The following is a 16,640-nucleotide window of genomic DNA, read 5'->3' as shown; positions in this document are numbered from 1 at the left end:
AAATAATGGCCACAAATGAATATGATTTTAAATGTATATGGTTAACCCAGGGAAATCCCTAGTTACACTGCTAAAATATTAACCTCATGTTCTTAATTTAAATGAATTTGTGATCATTATTTTACAGTGTGACTGACCTGTGTTTCAGCTTTTGTTATATGGAACTAACGAAAAAGAGACAAACAGTGCTTTGTATAAAAATCTTTTTTTCAATATTTCTAGTTACAGTGAAATCTGAATTCACATTCAAGTGAAACAGTGATGAACAGTGATCGATTTTCAGACAAGTTCGCGTAGCACAGTGCAGTGAGTACGTGATTAAGCTGTAAATTGTATAAACAACGTTGAACTCTTGAAGGAGGTGGAGTCTCAGGCTGCTGTGGCAAAGAAAGTTGGCGTATCAACTTTGCAGGTGCCTCGCGTTGTGATAAGATGAGATTTCATTCTTTTTCATTTCATGGAGAAAAAAACTGATTCACATTGCTTAGGAATAAAAAAAAACAATTGACTCATTTTAAGTGATGTATTTAACATTTATTAATCATAATGTGATGTAATTCCTTTTCTTTTCATTTATAAACAAAAAAGTGTGACTAAGGTCGTCTCAAATGCCTCTCGTTTAATTGAGACAGCCACTTAAATCGTGATATTTTTACTTCTCCCGAGGCATCCCAGGAAAGCAGCGCCGACAGTATATTGTTACAGCACTGAAGGAGTTAAGGTGGTTCGCAATAGTTGTGTGACTGTTTATTCCTCAAAACCAAGCATACAGAAATGACCTGTCCATCTCATATTGGAGAAATGTTTTTGCCATGGAGACATACTGTATTGCGTTGAACTGTACAACTCCACCTTCTACAGTCTACAAGTGGTTACAGCAGTTATTGTGAGTCATGCATAACTGATACAACTGATGTGCATTACACTCTCTTTGAAAGCTGTGAAATTGAGGGTGAAAGTCCCAGGGTTAAATGTTCAACTATCCTGAAGCAGATCATATGGGCCACTGTTTACAACCTGGTGTTTATCCTGCAAGAGAAAAAATAAGCAAAGGAAATTAAGTTAGAAAGTTATCATACAATTTTTTAGCCAAATATTGTTTATTCCAAGAAATACACACTTAATTTTTGGCTGTGATGGTTTAATCAGTCTTAATATCACCATGTACATTATAAATATCATATGGGAGATACTGAAATTGGAGAAGGAATCTATGAAAAAGACCTAGGAGTTTTTGTTGACTCAGAAATGTCTTCATCTAGACAATGTGGGGAAGCTGTAAAAAAGGCTAACAAGATGCTCAGATACATTGTGAAAAGTGTTGAATTTAAATCAAGGGAAGTAATGTTAAAACTGTACAATGCACTAGTAAGACCTCATCTTGAATATTGTGTGCAGTTCTGGTCACCTCGCTATAAAAAAGATATTGCTGCTCTAGAAAGAGTGCAAAGAAGAGCGACCAGAATTATCCCGGGCTTAAAAGGCATGTCATATGCAGACAGGCTAAAAGAATTGAATCTGTTCAGTCTTGAACAAAAAAGACTACGTGGCGACCTAATTCAAGCATTCAAAATTCTAAAAGGTATTGACAGTGTCGACCCAAGGGACTTTTTCAGCCTGAAAAAAGAAACAAGGACCAGGGGTCACAAATGGAGATTAGACAAAGGGGCATACAGAACAGAAATAGGAGGCACTTTTTTACACAGAGAATTGTGAGGGTCTGGAATCAACTCCCCAGTAATGTTGTTGAAGCTGACACCCTGGGATCCTTTAAGAAGCTGCTTGATAAGCTACTAACAACCAAACGAGCAAGATGGGCCGAATGGCCTCCTCTCGTTTGTAAACTTTCTTATGTTCTTATGTTCTTAATGATGTATTACATTACATAATATTAAATTAAATGGTTTAATTATGAAGAAATGGAAAAGTGTTATTTCCAGCTTCACCACATACCCATCACCCAGTTTATCGGGAAGAGCCACCCCTTATATGTGGCTGGGGAAGTCTTCCCTTATTGATTCACACTAATATTATCAGATGCAGTGTAATCCTTCCTGTAACTCACTGTAACTGCATTGAAGTCTTTGATGCGTGGGGAGGACGCTGCCTCATACATGGGGTTGCAGATACTTGAATTGACCTCAGTCGGGGCTACGTCTTCACCTTCATCTGACTGCAGGGAAAAGCAGAGAGGAAAAGATAACTATCGCATCAAATATGTATGTCCATGAGATGTCAGAGCAGCTATCCACTAGTGGACTTCCTGGAAGCTCTGACCTTGAGTGGATGAAAATCAGCTTGTATTTTACACAGCAGCCTACAGTAGATGTTTTATAATATATAGTTACATAAGAATGTCAGGTTGCTGTATCACATCAGCATCGTGGTCTGCTACAAGTGCAAATGCATTTATAAATAAATCATGGTAACATTTTATATTGTACAGTAGCACCACAACATTTTACCCTGGTACCCCTTTTATGGTAAGGTGTGTTGTTTGATATTTAACTCTTCAAATACTGCAGACAGCTCTAGTAGTATTGGAATGATAACTCCACTCAAAACAAACAAGTAATCTAATATACTTATGTTAGTTTAATATGTATAAGACACTAAATCTATATATATATATATATATATATAACTATTATATATATCTATATATATATATATATATATATATATATATATATATATATATATATATATATATATGTTTATTATATAAAGTATTTATTTCTATAAAGTTACTTGGTGCTAAAAGAGTCAATAACTGATACATCTCCTACCTTGAAGTAGTGGAATTGGAAGGGCCTGCTTCTGTGCCAGTAGTAGTGGTAGGTCACAAACCCGACTAGTCCTAGCAGTGTCACTGTCAGGAAGAGCCCCACACCGATACCGGCTTTGTGAGATGCAGGCAGCTGTAAGGACAACAAACAGCACTGAAAATACCTACAGGGGAGGTAATTGCACAACACAAGCAAAACAAGCCCGAAGCTGAGAGGCAGTGCTGGCAACACATTTAAAAAAGGGTAGCCCTGTATACAAGCTTCCCAAACAGGCCCTTTCCTCATCCTCATGTAGATACATATATTCAAGCATTTTGAGTCTGTTCAATTCCAGAGGACTGTGTTGACATACAGTGTATTTGTCTCCACTGTACAGCCCCTCTGATCACTTTAGCTCCAGGATCTCTAGGATTAACATACTGCAGACATGCTCCCTCTAAACTACTTACTCTAGGCTTTGGAGGTGGGGCTCGTAGTGGCTCCTGGATGACATGGATTATTCCATTTGAGGCCAGTATATCCCAGTCTATTATGTATCGGTCATTTACATACCTGGTGGTGCTCTGAAGAACAAAGGATAAAAAAAAAATCTGTACAGATTCAACTTTTAGAATATAGTGATTTACTCTTAGTAATGCTTGGGACAAAAATGCCAGAAGTTAAATTTTATAAATGCAACTATCCATAGGACATACATGAATCATTGCATATGAGTTACTCTAGATTATTACACTGCTAAAGAAGACATTACTGATAATCTTATAATGATGATTTTAATAAGGAATTTACAAGCATATTTCAATAGCAAGAGGAAACAATCCCCTGTATACTAGAATAGGTGTGAGACTAAATATTTAGAAGCAGTTTTTATCGAACCTCCACTACGGTGCTGAACTTACATTAATGCTTGGGTTCTGAAGGTCAGTGAAGCCTGAAACAAGGAGATTGTGTCCAAGTCGAGTCGGGATCTTGCTTCCATTAGTCAGATCCTCAAAATAGATGGCCTTGCCATCAGAGAGATGGTACTCAATATCCCGTTCAGAAAGAGTCTGTTCACAAAAAATAGAAAAACACGATCCTGTGGAGTTCTGGCGCCTGTTTATAGCACAACAAACTTCAAAAACTTTTCAGTCGTTAAGTCTGAGGTAAATGACGCCGTTATTTGTTTTTTCATCCTGACTTGGTCACTCACCTCATTCTCATTCAGTGCGCTGTTGTCAGGCACAAAGAGGGTAGCCTGGATCGTCAGGTTGCTGAGGCAGTTTATAAATTGTTCTCCGTGCCGCGAGTTGTTGGAGTACGTCAGAATTTGCTGAATTAGAGAAAATGAGACTACATGACTGAACCGCCATGGTGACTCCATTGAGTTGATCATATATCTTTTTAACTCCCTGGCACTTACAGTAACAAATGCAACAGGGTATACTGGCATCCTACAGGCGCAGTAATGGGCATTTGAAGGGGAATGGCAGCTGCTCCATAGACTAGCTCTGTACAAGTATTGGCATATTATATAATACATAGTAGACATTGGTATTGATGTGATATAACCATCTGAAAATTCTTTGTAGCTGATTGTTTGAATCAGTTGGAAATAACGTCACATTATATTTGGTGTACTGTTTTTTTTTTTTTTAACTATACATTATATTAAACTACAGTACAGGGCTATAAGATACACGCTGATTTCACCCCACTGAAAGTCAGAGAGGTCAGAAATCCACTAGTGGAATCTCTGAACTTTGTGATTATCAGTCTGTATTGTACAAAACTCTACACGACATTCTAAATATATAAAATCAACTTGGATAACTGGCAGCCTTAAGCCCTGTCAAGCTTTATTTTCTATTTTAGTAAAGGAACAACCTCATACCTGGTACAGATACTTACTCTCAGGAAATTGGAGAAAATTAGGTTTGTAGTGAGGACTTGAAGAAGATTCCCACTGCAGGAGTAGCCGTCACCTATGTAGCCAGGCTTACAAGCACACTGTACATCTGTGGACGAGAGACAGAAACACATGGTCAGAATAGCAGTGCACTCTAGAGCTATATTAGAACACCTGCAAAAGACAAAGGGGATGCCTTTATTAAGTGTTGTTGTTATGAGTTCAAAACAGCCCTTAATTTAAACGACATGCAATATTATAACAATATATTACAAAGAAGTTCCATTACAGCATGATTTTCTCACTTTACTAAATGAAAAAGCTATGCCTTATGGTTACAGAACAGTGGAAACCAATTGTGTCTCAATGTGGCATGGGAACTTAATCTGGCACTAGTGTGTCCAAATCACTGCATCATTGCGGATCACATAGTAATGTGTGACTGAATTGAAATCTGAAACTCATTTAATACATTATTCTATGATTTAATTTTCAACTCACTCTACTGAAAGCAGACCCTGCTGATGTCTACTACCTCTTATAGCAAAGATCCCCCCCCTCCTCCTCACTTTTCATTCGGTAGCAATACGCATCCCAGGCTTCGCTGAGGTTGGACCGAACTTTGTAGTCCACGATCCCCACCTGACCGAAGCCGCATTTGGGGTTGGAGTAGGTAGTTGGGTAAGCCACCCGCTTGGCTGCCAGCCAACCTGCTGCACACATGTGGAATCCAGCCTACAGAGGTACCAAAAAAATAATAATAAAAAAAATAATATGAATCTGTAGTTTTGGATCACCATGTTTTATCTTTCAAGTTGACCATCAAAAGAGGCTAGTTAGGGTTAAAGTCAAGGTTAAGGTTAAGTTTTGGTCAAGTATCTTCTATACTTTATTATGATCTTTATTTAACCAGATGAGTCAATTGAGAACAGGTTCTCATTTTAAATAACGACCTGGCCAAGAGGCTCGCACCATAGCAGCAAAAATACACAACAAAATACAATTCATACAAACAAACTTACGAGAAAAATAAAAACATTTAAAACAATAAGAATCAGTATTAGCAGACACAGACAACAGTCAGCAGGGATTTAACCCTGTGGCTAAAGGCATCCACAGTAAGAAAACTCTTTAACTTTAGTCTAACTTGTAACACATTCCAATCATTAACTGCAGCAAACTGAAATGAGCTACAGCCAAAGACTGTAGAAACCTTAGGTAGAACTAATTTAATAAATTCATCTGATCTTAAATTATAAGATGACAATGAAAATTGTAAATCATTATGCAAATAAATAGGGGTTATACCAAGCAAAGATCTGTAATGTAATAAATATCAATGGGTCAGATGCCTCGTATGTAAAGAGGGCCATTTAATCAAAGAATAAAGATTGCAGTGGTGAGTACGATAAGGAGCACCCGCTGAATGGTATAAGACATCAAGCCTCATAAGAGATTCTGGAGGCCATTTTATAAATGACATCATCATAACCAAGAATGGGGAGAACCAACATCTGAACTAGAATGTATTTCTAGTGTAGAATGAGTAAACTAAATATTTATAAGTTGTGACTTGCTCCAGTTCAATTATTAAGAGTTAGAATGTTATAGTCACCATTACAAACACCACTGCAATTTCTATTTATATTTAACATCATACATTTAGTTTTGCTAGTGTTCAAGAAAAGTCATCAGGAAAAGCCTGTTAGACCTCTTTTTATTTTGCACGTATCTGAAAGATATGGATATACTAAACCTGTTGAGCGTAGGAGAGCTGATTGTATGTGGCGATTGTTGCCCCCTCTTGCCTGCAGCCTTCCTGGGCTGCTTCATACGTGAGTTTGTACTGGCCTTGAGGGGAGCGGAGAAGGAAAACTCCCACAGTGCTGTCTGCAAGAGAGAAGACACGTAGAGCAGGCACTGCAGATGTCATAGGGAGTTGAGTTTAACACAACAAACTTATAAATTTTTGTTATTTGTGTGAAGTGTTAGTAAGTTTGCTGCATAAAGAGGTGCTGTGTACATTTGTTTTATAGAATGTTACATTATTTTTGCTTAAATGTGCATGTTGACATAACCTAGAACATAGATTTGAGTATTACGATCATATGCATTTACAGTGCTTTAGTATGCTCTACAGCACTTGCTGAACAATTTTACTGAGGTTTTATAGCAATAAACAACACATAGTACCAGGCATTTAAAGTGTCTTCTTGGGGATTGCCCATCACACACGTGATAATTGTATTATTATTATTATTATTTTTAATAAATAATAAACACACAATGAACCAATTCTAATAGAATACAGAAATTAGAAACTATATACAAACTACTAAAACAGAGGTCAGAGAACCACTGGCAAACTCAGACCATAACATGGTCTCATTTGAAGTGTTTTTTAAATCCCCAAAAGTAAAGACTAAAGTTAAGGTTTACAATTTTAGAAAAGCAAACTATGAAGGCATGAAACAGAGACTAACAGAAGTAGATTGGAGTAAAATAGAGAAAACACCCACAGAAGAAGGATGGTTGTTCTTCAAAAATGTAGTACTAGAGGCGCAAAACAATTACATCCCTAAAGTAGACAAATCTAAATGTAAAACTAAATTGCCAAAATGGTTTAATAGATCACTTAAAAAAAATATTCAGCGAAAAAAGGCACTTTACAGAGCATTAAAAAAGGACCGAAAAGAAAGTACGCAGAAAGAGTACACGGAACTGCAAACGCAAGTCAAAAAGGAAGTTAGAAAGGCCAAGAGAGAAATAGAAATGAACATTGCTAAGGGAGCTAAAACCAATTCCAAAATGTTTTTCCAATATTACAACAGCAAGAGAACATTCAAAGAGGAGATTAAATGTTTAAGAGATACAAATGGCAAAATCGTAGAGGAAGAAAAAAAAATAGCAAATATGTTAAATGATTACTTTTCACAAGTTTTTACAAAGGAAGATACTGACAACATGCCCCACATGTCATCCAGTTCCTATCCAGTTTTAAATAACTTTAGCATAACTGAGGCAGAAGTGTTAAAGGGACTAGGAGCTCTTAAAATAAACAAATCCCCTGGGCCGGACGAGATCCTCCCAGTAGTACTCAAAGAAATGAAAGAAGTAATTTACAAACCGCTAACCAAGATCATGCAGCAGTCTCTTGACACAGGGGTGGTACCGACAGACTGGAAAATTGCAAACGTAATACCGATCCACAAAAAGGGAAACAAAACTGAACCAGGTAACTACAGACCAGTAAGCCTGACTTCTATTATATGCAAACTTATGGAAACTATAATAAGATCCAAAATGGAAAATTACCTATATGGTAACAGGGTACTGGGAGACAGTCAACATGGTTTTAGGAAAGGGAGATCGTGCCTAACTAACTTGCTTGATTTTTTTGAGGATGCAACATCGATAATGGATAATTGCAAAGCATATGACATGGTTTATTTAGATTTCCAGAAAGCTTTTGACAAAGTCCCGCATAAAAGATTAATTCTCAAACTGAACGCAGTTGGGATTCAAGGAAACACATGTACATGGATTAGGGAGTGGTTAACATGTAGAAAACAGAAAGTACTGATTAGAGGAAAAACCTCAGAATGGAGTGTGGTAACCAGCGGTGTACCACAGGGATCAGTATTAGGTCCTCTGCTATTCCTAATCTACATTAATGATTTAGATTCTGGTATAGTAAGCAAACTTGTTAAATTTGCAGACGACACAAAAGTAGGAGGAGTGGCAAACACTGTTGCAGCAGCAAAGGTCATTCAAAATGATCTAGACAAGATTCAGAACTGGGCAGACACATGGCAAATGACATTTAATAGAGAAAAGTGTAAGGTACTGCACGCAGGAAATAAAAATGTACATTATAAATATCATATGGGAGATATTGAAATTGGAGAAGGAATCTATGAAAAAGACCTAGGAGTTTTTGTTGACTCAGAAATGTCTTCATCTAGACAATGTGGGGAAGCTATAAAAAAGGCTAACAAGATGCTCGGATACATTGTGAAAAGTGTTGAATTTAAATCAAGGGAAGTAATGTTAAAACTGTACAATGCACTTGTAAGACCTCATCTTGAATATTGTGTGCAGTTCTGGTCACCTCGCTATAAAAAAGATATTGCTGCTCTAGAAAGAGTGCAAAGAAGAGCGACCAGAATTATTCCGGGCTTAAAAGGCATGTCATATGCAGACAGGCTAAAATAATTGAATCTGTTCAGTCTTGAACAAAGAAGACTACGTGGCGACCTAATTCAAGCATTCAAAATTCTAAAAGGTATTGACAGTGTCGACCCAAGGGACTTTTTCAGCCTGAAAAAAGAAACAAGGACCAGGGGTCACAAATGGAGTTTAGAAAAAGGGGCATTCAGAACAGAAAATAGGAGACACTTTTTTACACAGAGAATTGTGAGGGTCTGGAATCAACTCCCCAGTAATGTTGTTGAAGCTGACACCCTGGGATCCTTCAAGAAGCTGCTTGATGAGATTTTGGGATCAATAAGCTACTAACAACCAAACGAGCAAGATGGGCCGAATGGCCTCCTCTCGTTTGTAAACTTTCTTATGTTCTTATGTTCTTAAAAGAAAACGCAAACCCAGAAAGTGCCCTAGAAAGCAGCTATTCAGCACATACTCAGTAGCTGGGTGACGATCTTACCCTACTTCAGTTTCCTACCTTCGAAGTGTAGATCGGTGCAGATGGCATCAGTGTGGCACTGCCCGTTGTTCTGTGCACAGCGGTTGATGGGCAGCTCTTTCACTGCGCAGTCCTCCCCGTCCCCGATGTAGCCGCTCTTGCACTCACACACTCTCTTGTTCTGTTTCACAGACCACATCGGCACATTCAACATCAATCCCCTCCTTCTTTAAATTTATAATGAAGACACTGTTGCTTTTTCCTAATAATAATAACCCGCTGCAGTCTGCTTCAGCTTTCTTATATATCAGATGTGAACCAAACTGTGTGTTTACAGTGCTAGTTTATAATCCACCATGCTTTTCACTTTATTTTACTGCGCTATTTAACTGTAACATTAATTGAATTGTAGCTAACAAAATAGTTCCATAAATCTTTCATGTTTTCATCTTGTTATCAACTACATAGGACTCAAATATGCAATTCTGACAGGAACACTTTAAAGTGATTGTAAGCATCTGAACCCCCAGGATTATTTTTTTTTTAAATCTTTAAGCAGAAAAATTAGCTGTCCCAAATTGTAGCTGTTCTCTTTTTGCTGACAGCTCGATCACCTACCGGTCCTGTCATGGTACAGGTGGCGTGTTCATGGCACTCCCCGTTGTCAGTAACGCAGGGGTCGACAGCCACACAAGTATACCCATCACCGGAGTACCCCTTGGGACAGCTACAAGCCACAGTCACCCCCTTCTGGGTGCAGCGTGCCTCCTTGGCACACCCGCCGTTCTGCTGCTGGCACAGGTTCACAACTACAGGTAAAATAGGAACATTGCTCAGGACTCCCAGTAGGCTTTGATTGTTCACAGTTTAAAGGAGTACCAATCAAGCATTAATAAACACATCTTACCTCTCATTGGAAGGACAACTTTCTTGAAAATCACTTATGATTCTTCTGCTTTGTTTTTCTGAATTTCTTTTCACTGAAGTGAAGTCTGCTTAACCTGACACCACACTACATATCCACTGCCTGTGCAACAAGGTATTAGGGCCCCACATAAGGCCAACGTGCAGCACGTAAAGTGAAGCTCAGGTGAGGTGGGACCATAATATCAGTTGCACAGGAAATAAAACTATCACATGATCATAAAAAAAAAAAAAATGGACCAGAGTCAAAGTGAAAATAAGGTCTAGAAAATTAACTGTATATAAAAATAATGAGGAATTTGCTGTGGAGTTGCATGTTAACATGTTGTAAAATGAAATACCGGTACAGCTTACCAATGAACTACATAAAAACACTTTACTTAGCCCTGCAGCTCATCCCATTCAAGTCTCCACCTCAGTTGGACCCACCTGTGCACGTTCTTCCATCGCCCTCGTAGAACGGCTTGCACTCACACGTATTGTTCTCCTTGCAAACAGCAGAGGTGGAACAGGATGGGGAGCAAACTGGGGTCACAGCTGAGAAAGAGAGCCAGAGGTCTGTTTAGCATAAGCAATCATTTACTTGTTTGAATAAAGTGATACAGAAATCTAGAAATAAAACAGAAAATGAATAAAATATAAAGATTTATAGAAGGACTATCCTTAAGAAAAATAATAATAATTATTATTTTTATGTTAATTCTAAAGACACCTGCATGTGCAGTAGATTTTAAATCTGTTTTTCAGATGGATTATTCAGCAGGCATACAGTATTCTGAACTGCTCTTCACCTAGCTGGGTTTCACAGAGTCGTCCGGTCCATCCTTTCTCACAGAAACATGCCCCGGTTCCTTTGTCCCCTTCATCACACATTCCATGTTCTGTACAGTTACAGACTAGGAAAGAAACACAAATAATAATGTAATCTACAGGGTCAAGCAGCATCAGTCAAACTGTAAACCAATTCTGCGTTTACACACGACTGCACAATATCTTCAACAGTACTGTGCTGAGGATCATTTCCCATATGCATTTGCTGTATTGACAGTTAATTGTACTGTATACCCACTTTTTAATTTTATTTATTTATTTATTTATTTTTACTGTTTTCTAATTTCACACATTTTTGATGTGTGGCACAATAATTGCTGATAAAATATTACCTTGACAGTTTGGCCCATATCGCCCTGGCGTACAGAGTTCACAGGCCACGCCGTGGAAGCCAGAGTTGCAGGTGCATGCTCCTCTTCCTTCCTTCCCCTCATCACAACTCCCATGGCTGTTGCAGGGGGATTCAGGTCCCCCAGGGCAGGCTACTCAAGACAAAACCATATGACTTAATATCACAGAGACTCCTACAGGCACATTCTCTTTAAGGAAAAAAAAAAACTCTGGAAAATAATATTGGCACATATAGATATAGCAACTAAAATAATTATAATGTTGCTCAATGATGATATTAGGTTTGAATTATTTACATACTAGTATTTAAATACTTAATTCCAAGTTCATTAACTTCTTTCCTGTGGTTTAAAAAATGAAGTCAAACAGTAGGATCCTCCAACAGTAAAAAGATAAATTTGATGTCTTACTGTCTTCAGGACATCTTTCAGATAAGAGCCTTCCTTCAGGTAAGTGTAGCTCATGTTCTTTTGAAACCATATTCAAGCAAATTATATAAATAAAATCTATCACCTTGACAATCAACACCAAAGTAGCCAGGGCAGCATTTGGACCTCCAGATGACGACTGAGCACATCTGCCGGCATCCATCAAAACTCCTCTTGAAGAGTGGGGAGTAGACACAGTTCTTTGTTGTTTTCTGTACAGTGAAATGTTAACAGAAGTATACATATTATGATTATAAGTGTAATCGTATTTTTGCTCAGATCAAAAAACATCTGCTGTTACAGTAATAAAACAAAACAAATACATTATAAGAACCATCATCCATCAGTAAAATGTCTAAAGTTAGTGGAATGGCAAAACACAAAAAACACTGGAATAGGAGAATTCTTTCAATTTGTATTTTTTTCCCATACATGATAATCTGTTATTAAGAAACATAAAATAAAAGAATACATAAAAAAGGCTCTGGTAGCTTACCTGTGGTTTGCTCCCAGTGGGGCAAGGTGGCACTTTATAACACGGGCCACAATCCCCCTAGTATAGAAAATAATGTCATTACATTTACTACAACGGTCAGTGGTTTCCATTAACATTCATGAACTCAGTCGCGGATTTTGCAGCTCTATAGTCACTATGTATTTCACACCATGACGGTTATGTGTAGATAGTTTGACACACACAAGACATTTCTACCCATCTTATCTATAACATCCTGTGTTAAAAAGAAACATGGGTAATTAAGTCCACACAAATTAACAGGGCTCAATTCAAAATGAATTACTTCAGAACCCAGAGGAAGTGCGTAAAATATGCAGGTGTTATCCCTGTGGTATTCAATTGAAATTCATTATGAATTTGTGGCCATTATTTGAAAGTGTTACTGGAGAAAGTGTGCCCCTCATAAACTGATACCGATCTTATCTATAGCTCAGAGCACTGCCTAATTTGGATGCTTTATTACTCTTCACAACCCACACACTGCCATGTTTCTGAAAGGGAACACTGACCATTAGATCAACAGCATCTAAGATGTCACACCGGCCTCCGACACTAGGGGGTGTTAGCATGCAATCAATGCCATGAGCAATCCCACCACTGAACTCCAGCTGTCTCTGAACGATCCTACATTTCCTGTTGTTTAGGAAAAGTGCTCCCTATAAAAGAATAATAACATAAATTGTACTGGTAATAAAAATATGATTGCACAATGTTTTAAATGTATTCAGAGACAATTCAACATCATTAAAAAAAAAAACACTTAAATGATAAAATATTTTTTATGTAGTACTGATGGTTGAAAAAGGCTTATTTATTTTATTTTGTTTAGTCTACTGTAAAATATATTTAGTAAGGTATACATGAAAAATGGATTTTTGTCTCAATGGAAAAATGGATGTTTGTGTAATTGATAATATGTTTTTTTGCATCCCTCTACAGGTTCCGTTGGGTAATGACACTCATATTTTTCAATTTTTGTAAGGTTTATGAATTAAAGTAAACATGGAATTAACAGCTTTTTTACGGATGAGACCAGACCATATTTATATATAATATAATACATGACACTAGTATTAACAGAGATAGGCAATTGATCGGATTATCTGAACCCCTGGAGAGATAGCCTTGGGCGCTACACTGATGGTCCACGATGCCTATAGCTATTGGAGCTTCTCTATCTGTGTTGCCTCCATGCCCCGTATTTATACCAGAATGGGCTCAGGATATATGTGACTACAGTCTGTTTTTGTTATCTTACTAATTGTCAATAGAAATTAGCCATTCTGCTGTTACCTTATTCAAGTACAGTCAACCACTAACCACCCTCTTTTACAAGGTTATCGTTGTTAATTGTTTACCCTATTTCCTTTTCAATACATTTCTGCACATGCTTTTTCTTTCCAATCATTTTAAACCTGTTACCTTAGCAACTCTATTTAAGCCAAAGTCATCCCCAGCAAACTGGTTTAACATTCCCAACACATTTCCATTCTACATTGCGATAGTGAGTAAGTGAAATTAATACATCAGAATCTGTCATTTGGAACTTACAATATTGTCTTCATTTCCACAGTTAACACGTAGGTCTGATCCCTGAAGGGTCTTCAGTGCTTCTGAATTGGGAAGGTCTGAGGCTAAAATCTGTTTAAACAGAAAAGCAGAATGATCATAACACTGCTGCACTGCAAACAACAACAACTTGTATAATGAAATTTTGATTATTACAGTTGTTCCAGCTGTATTATAATAGAACATGTATTAAATTGTATTCAAATACATTGGTAGTTCTCACTATTTATTTCCAAATCTCCTAGAAAAAAATGAAAAAAAAGGTTAATAATATTTAGGTGTTAAAATTGTTTAAACAAAAAAAAAAGATTTCTGGATTCTGTTTGTAAACTTTAAGATATAAAGACCACCAGGTATTTGCTATGGGAGAGAACCTGCAGCAGAAGATGTAATGAGTTGGCATCTCAACCCATTGAAACGACTGCAGACGAATATTCAACTAAAGAGCAAGCTTTGTAGTCGAGAGGTAAGTACGTGTCTTTATGCTGATGTCAGTATTAACTCATCAGTCAGTAGGAGCAGGAGTAGATTCAATGCAAAGTGGAGGAGGAGGAAAACGAAAATGTCTACATTGACACATGAAACCAAATCTTGCATATATATTTTTCTGGACATCACCGTAGAAACAGACAGACAAACATACACGCATAGGCAGTATATATTAGTAATTAAATTAAAAAAAAAAAAAAAAAAACTATTTACATTGCCATCTCTGATAATGTGGTATTTAAGATATTCGATCAGTTTATTTAGGTTTTCTTTGCTGTAAAGGAAGTCTTTCTGATCCTTGGGCAGGGCCGCCATTGCTCTGTTTGTAGGCCAGAACAGGGTGACAGGCTGGTGGATGGGATTGTTTATAAGGCCCAGCATGTCAGTGTCCTGAAACAAGAGGACAAAAAACCATTAGGACCTTGCAGTTTACAACATGTCAGCTCAGAACCATGTTTAGACATAGACTTCAGACAAATCAATATTTCTTTAAAAACCCACTAAGAGGGAGGAAGATTAAGGTGTGACTGAAATTACAGCATTGGTCTAGATTAATCACTGATAACACTAATAAAATAAAGAAACACCTTTGTAATATTTTTTAGACCAAGATGAAATCTAATAATGTAACACACAGTATAGTGGGAGAGGGTCTTCAGAGACATTTAAAAACCCCCACTCCTAAACCCAAGATGTAGACTTAAAATTAAAGAAAATATCGAATTGGCAATACCTTTTTCTTTATAGTCCTCAAAACAATAATTAGAGCCCGTAAATTTAACTAAATTTCATAGACATCAGTTAGGATACTAACTTGGAGTAGTTTACTGAATGTAGAATATCCCTGACGCTCTGCCACTGTGGTCAGATTTTCCTGCGAAAAGATGGAAGTTAAAACAGATTAAAAACATTTGTACCAGTATTTTAAAATTGTAATTGCAGTGCTTTTACGGTGAACTTTTTGTCACTTAAAACAAAAATATATCAGTTTATTTGGCTTAATGTATAATAGTAATTACAACGTTATATTGAAATGCACAATAGATTTCAAATCTATGTACAAATATAATAAGAAACCTAATAGAGATAAACTGCAAAGACTGAGATGTAGCACACAAAACAGAAAAGCTACATATATAATGAATGTTATTTACTCATATAAAGTACTGTACAGCTGTGAACTAACAATTAAATGCATACCAATTTGGAACCAAAGATGCTTGTAGAAATGACTTGCAGGTTCTCTGGAACCAGCACTTTGTCTATTATATGGATTATACCGTTGGAGCTTAATATGTCGCTTGACAATATCTTGGCTTTATAGTTTAAAAATATGGAATCCTGCGAAGAGAAAAGAGCATTTATACATTCAGTAACTATAGGCATTGTGGATAGATGTACAGTACAATATAATATTCAGACCTTGAAATATTTCCCTTTGATCAGCGATTATAACTTAGATTTTAGACACAGCTGGAGCATGTACTATCCAATACTAAGTAAAGTACTGTATAGCACAGGAAAATTAAATTAATCAAATCTTTATAACATGGTTTGTATGTGCAATGTTAGATGTTTTGCTATGATTAAGGTCTATACATTTCATTTTCTGCATTCTGTACAGGTATTCATTTTTTAGACTGGGTTACCTGGGAGTAGGAGATGGTAATGAGTTCTCCCTGGAGGCTCGTGACATTCTTGGTTTTGTTCAGCTCACTGGGTTGCAACTGACTGCATGCCACCATATGATAGCGGAGAATCTGGGGCATCAAGCCTCTGGTACCCCATTGCTTTAGCTATTCGACAGAAAGAATAAGAAAAAAAGACAGTGAGCCCCAGAGACTGTAACCACTTACCTAAGGAGCCTTCTTTCATGTGAGTGTGGGTAGAGTCCAACCAGAGATGCTTTTAGTAGCAGTGCACTTGCACAAAAAAGACATAGGGGTATGAAATACATCAGCAATGACAAATGACAGGGTGTGCAGTAGTCCAGCAATACACCTCACCCTGTCATGTTTGTCTTATTGCTTGCAAATACTACTAACTTAGCCAGATTTTCATGTTAAGTTTCTCTCATGCAGATTAATTAAACACAGATTACATGGCAAACCTATGGAGCACTGGTTGACAAATCTGACATTCTCACTTTGTTCCCATAAACAGCCCTCATATTGCTGTTGTGACAAGTTGGCAGATGGTAGAATACTCA

At 37.2% G+C, this 16,640-nt stretch overlaps 1 protein-coding gene across 1 annotated transcript in view; it reads right to left on the bottom strand.

Annotated features, from left to right (window-relative positions):
• Nucleotides 1-552: 552 nt before the first annotated feature.
• Nucleotides 553-16,640, bottom strand: part of LOC121319615 (stabilin-2-like) — a 57,929-nt gene continuing 41,841 nt past the window's right edge. The window contains exons 48-69 of the mRNA XM_041257214.1: nt 16,081-16,227; nt 15,632-15,772; nt 15,246-15,305; nt 14,645-14,821; nt 13,925-14,014; nt 12,883-13,029; nt 12,353-12,409; nt 11,942-12,068; nt 11,410-11,559; nt 11,038-11,142; nt 10,676-10,783; nt 9,941-10,131; nt 9,362-9,503; nt 6,434-6,567; nt 5,247-5,412; nt 4,680-4,786; nt 3,982-4,101; nt 3,689-3,838; nt 3,239-3,352; nt 2,790-2,921; nt 2,066-2,173; nt 553-1,029 (exon numbers count right to left, since the gene is read on the bottom strand). Of these exons, the coding sequence (XP_041113148.1) occupies nt 976-1,029; nt 2,066-2,173; nt 2,790-2,921; nt 3,239-3,352; nt 3,689-3,838; nt 3,982-4,101; nt 4,680-4,786; nt 5,247-5,412; nt 6,434-6,567; nt 9,362-9,503; nt 9,941-10,131; nt 10,676-10,783; nt 11,038-11,142; nt 11,410-11,559; nt 11,942-12,068; nt 12,353-12,409; nt 12,883-13,029; nt 13,925-14,014; nt 14,645-14,821; nt 15,246-15,305; nt 15,632-15,772; nt 16,081-16,227 (2,727 nt within the window). The 3' untranslated portion in view covers nt 553-975. The remainder of the gene's footprint in view (nt 1,030-2,065; nt 2,174-2,789; nt 2,922-3,238; nt 3,353-3,688; nt 3,839-3,981; nt 4,102-4,679; nt 4,787-5,246; nt 5,413-6,433; nt 6,568-9,361; nt 9,504-9,940; nt 10,132-10,675; nt 10,784-11,037; nt 11,143-11,409; nt 11,560-11,941; nt 12,069-12,352; nt 12,410-12,882; nt 13,030-13,924; nt 14,015-14,644; nt 14,822-15,245; nt 15,306-15,631; nt 15,773-16,080; nt 16,228-16,640) is intronic.

The sequence above is a fragment of the Polyodon spathula genome, chromosome 8, assembly GCF_017654505.1.
Source record: "Polyodon spathula isolate WHYD16114869_AA chromosome 8, ASM1765450v1, whole genome shotgun sequence".
Classification (NCBI taxonomy): domain Eukaryota; kingdom Metazoa; phylum Chordata; class Actinopteri; order Acipenseriformes; family Polyodontidae; genus Polyodon; species Polyodon spathula.
Note: the sequence above shows the minus strand (reverse complement) of the source record. Positions and strands in the feature narration are given on the sequence as shown.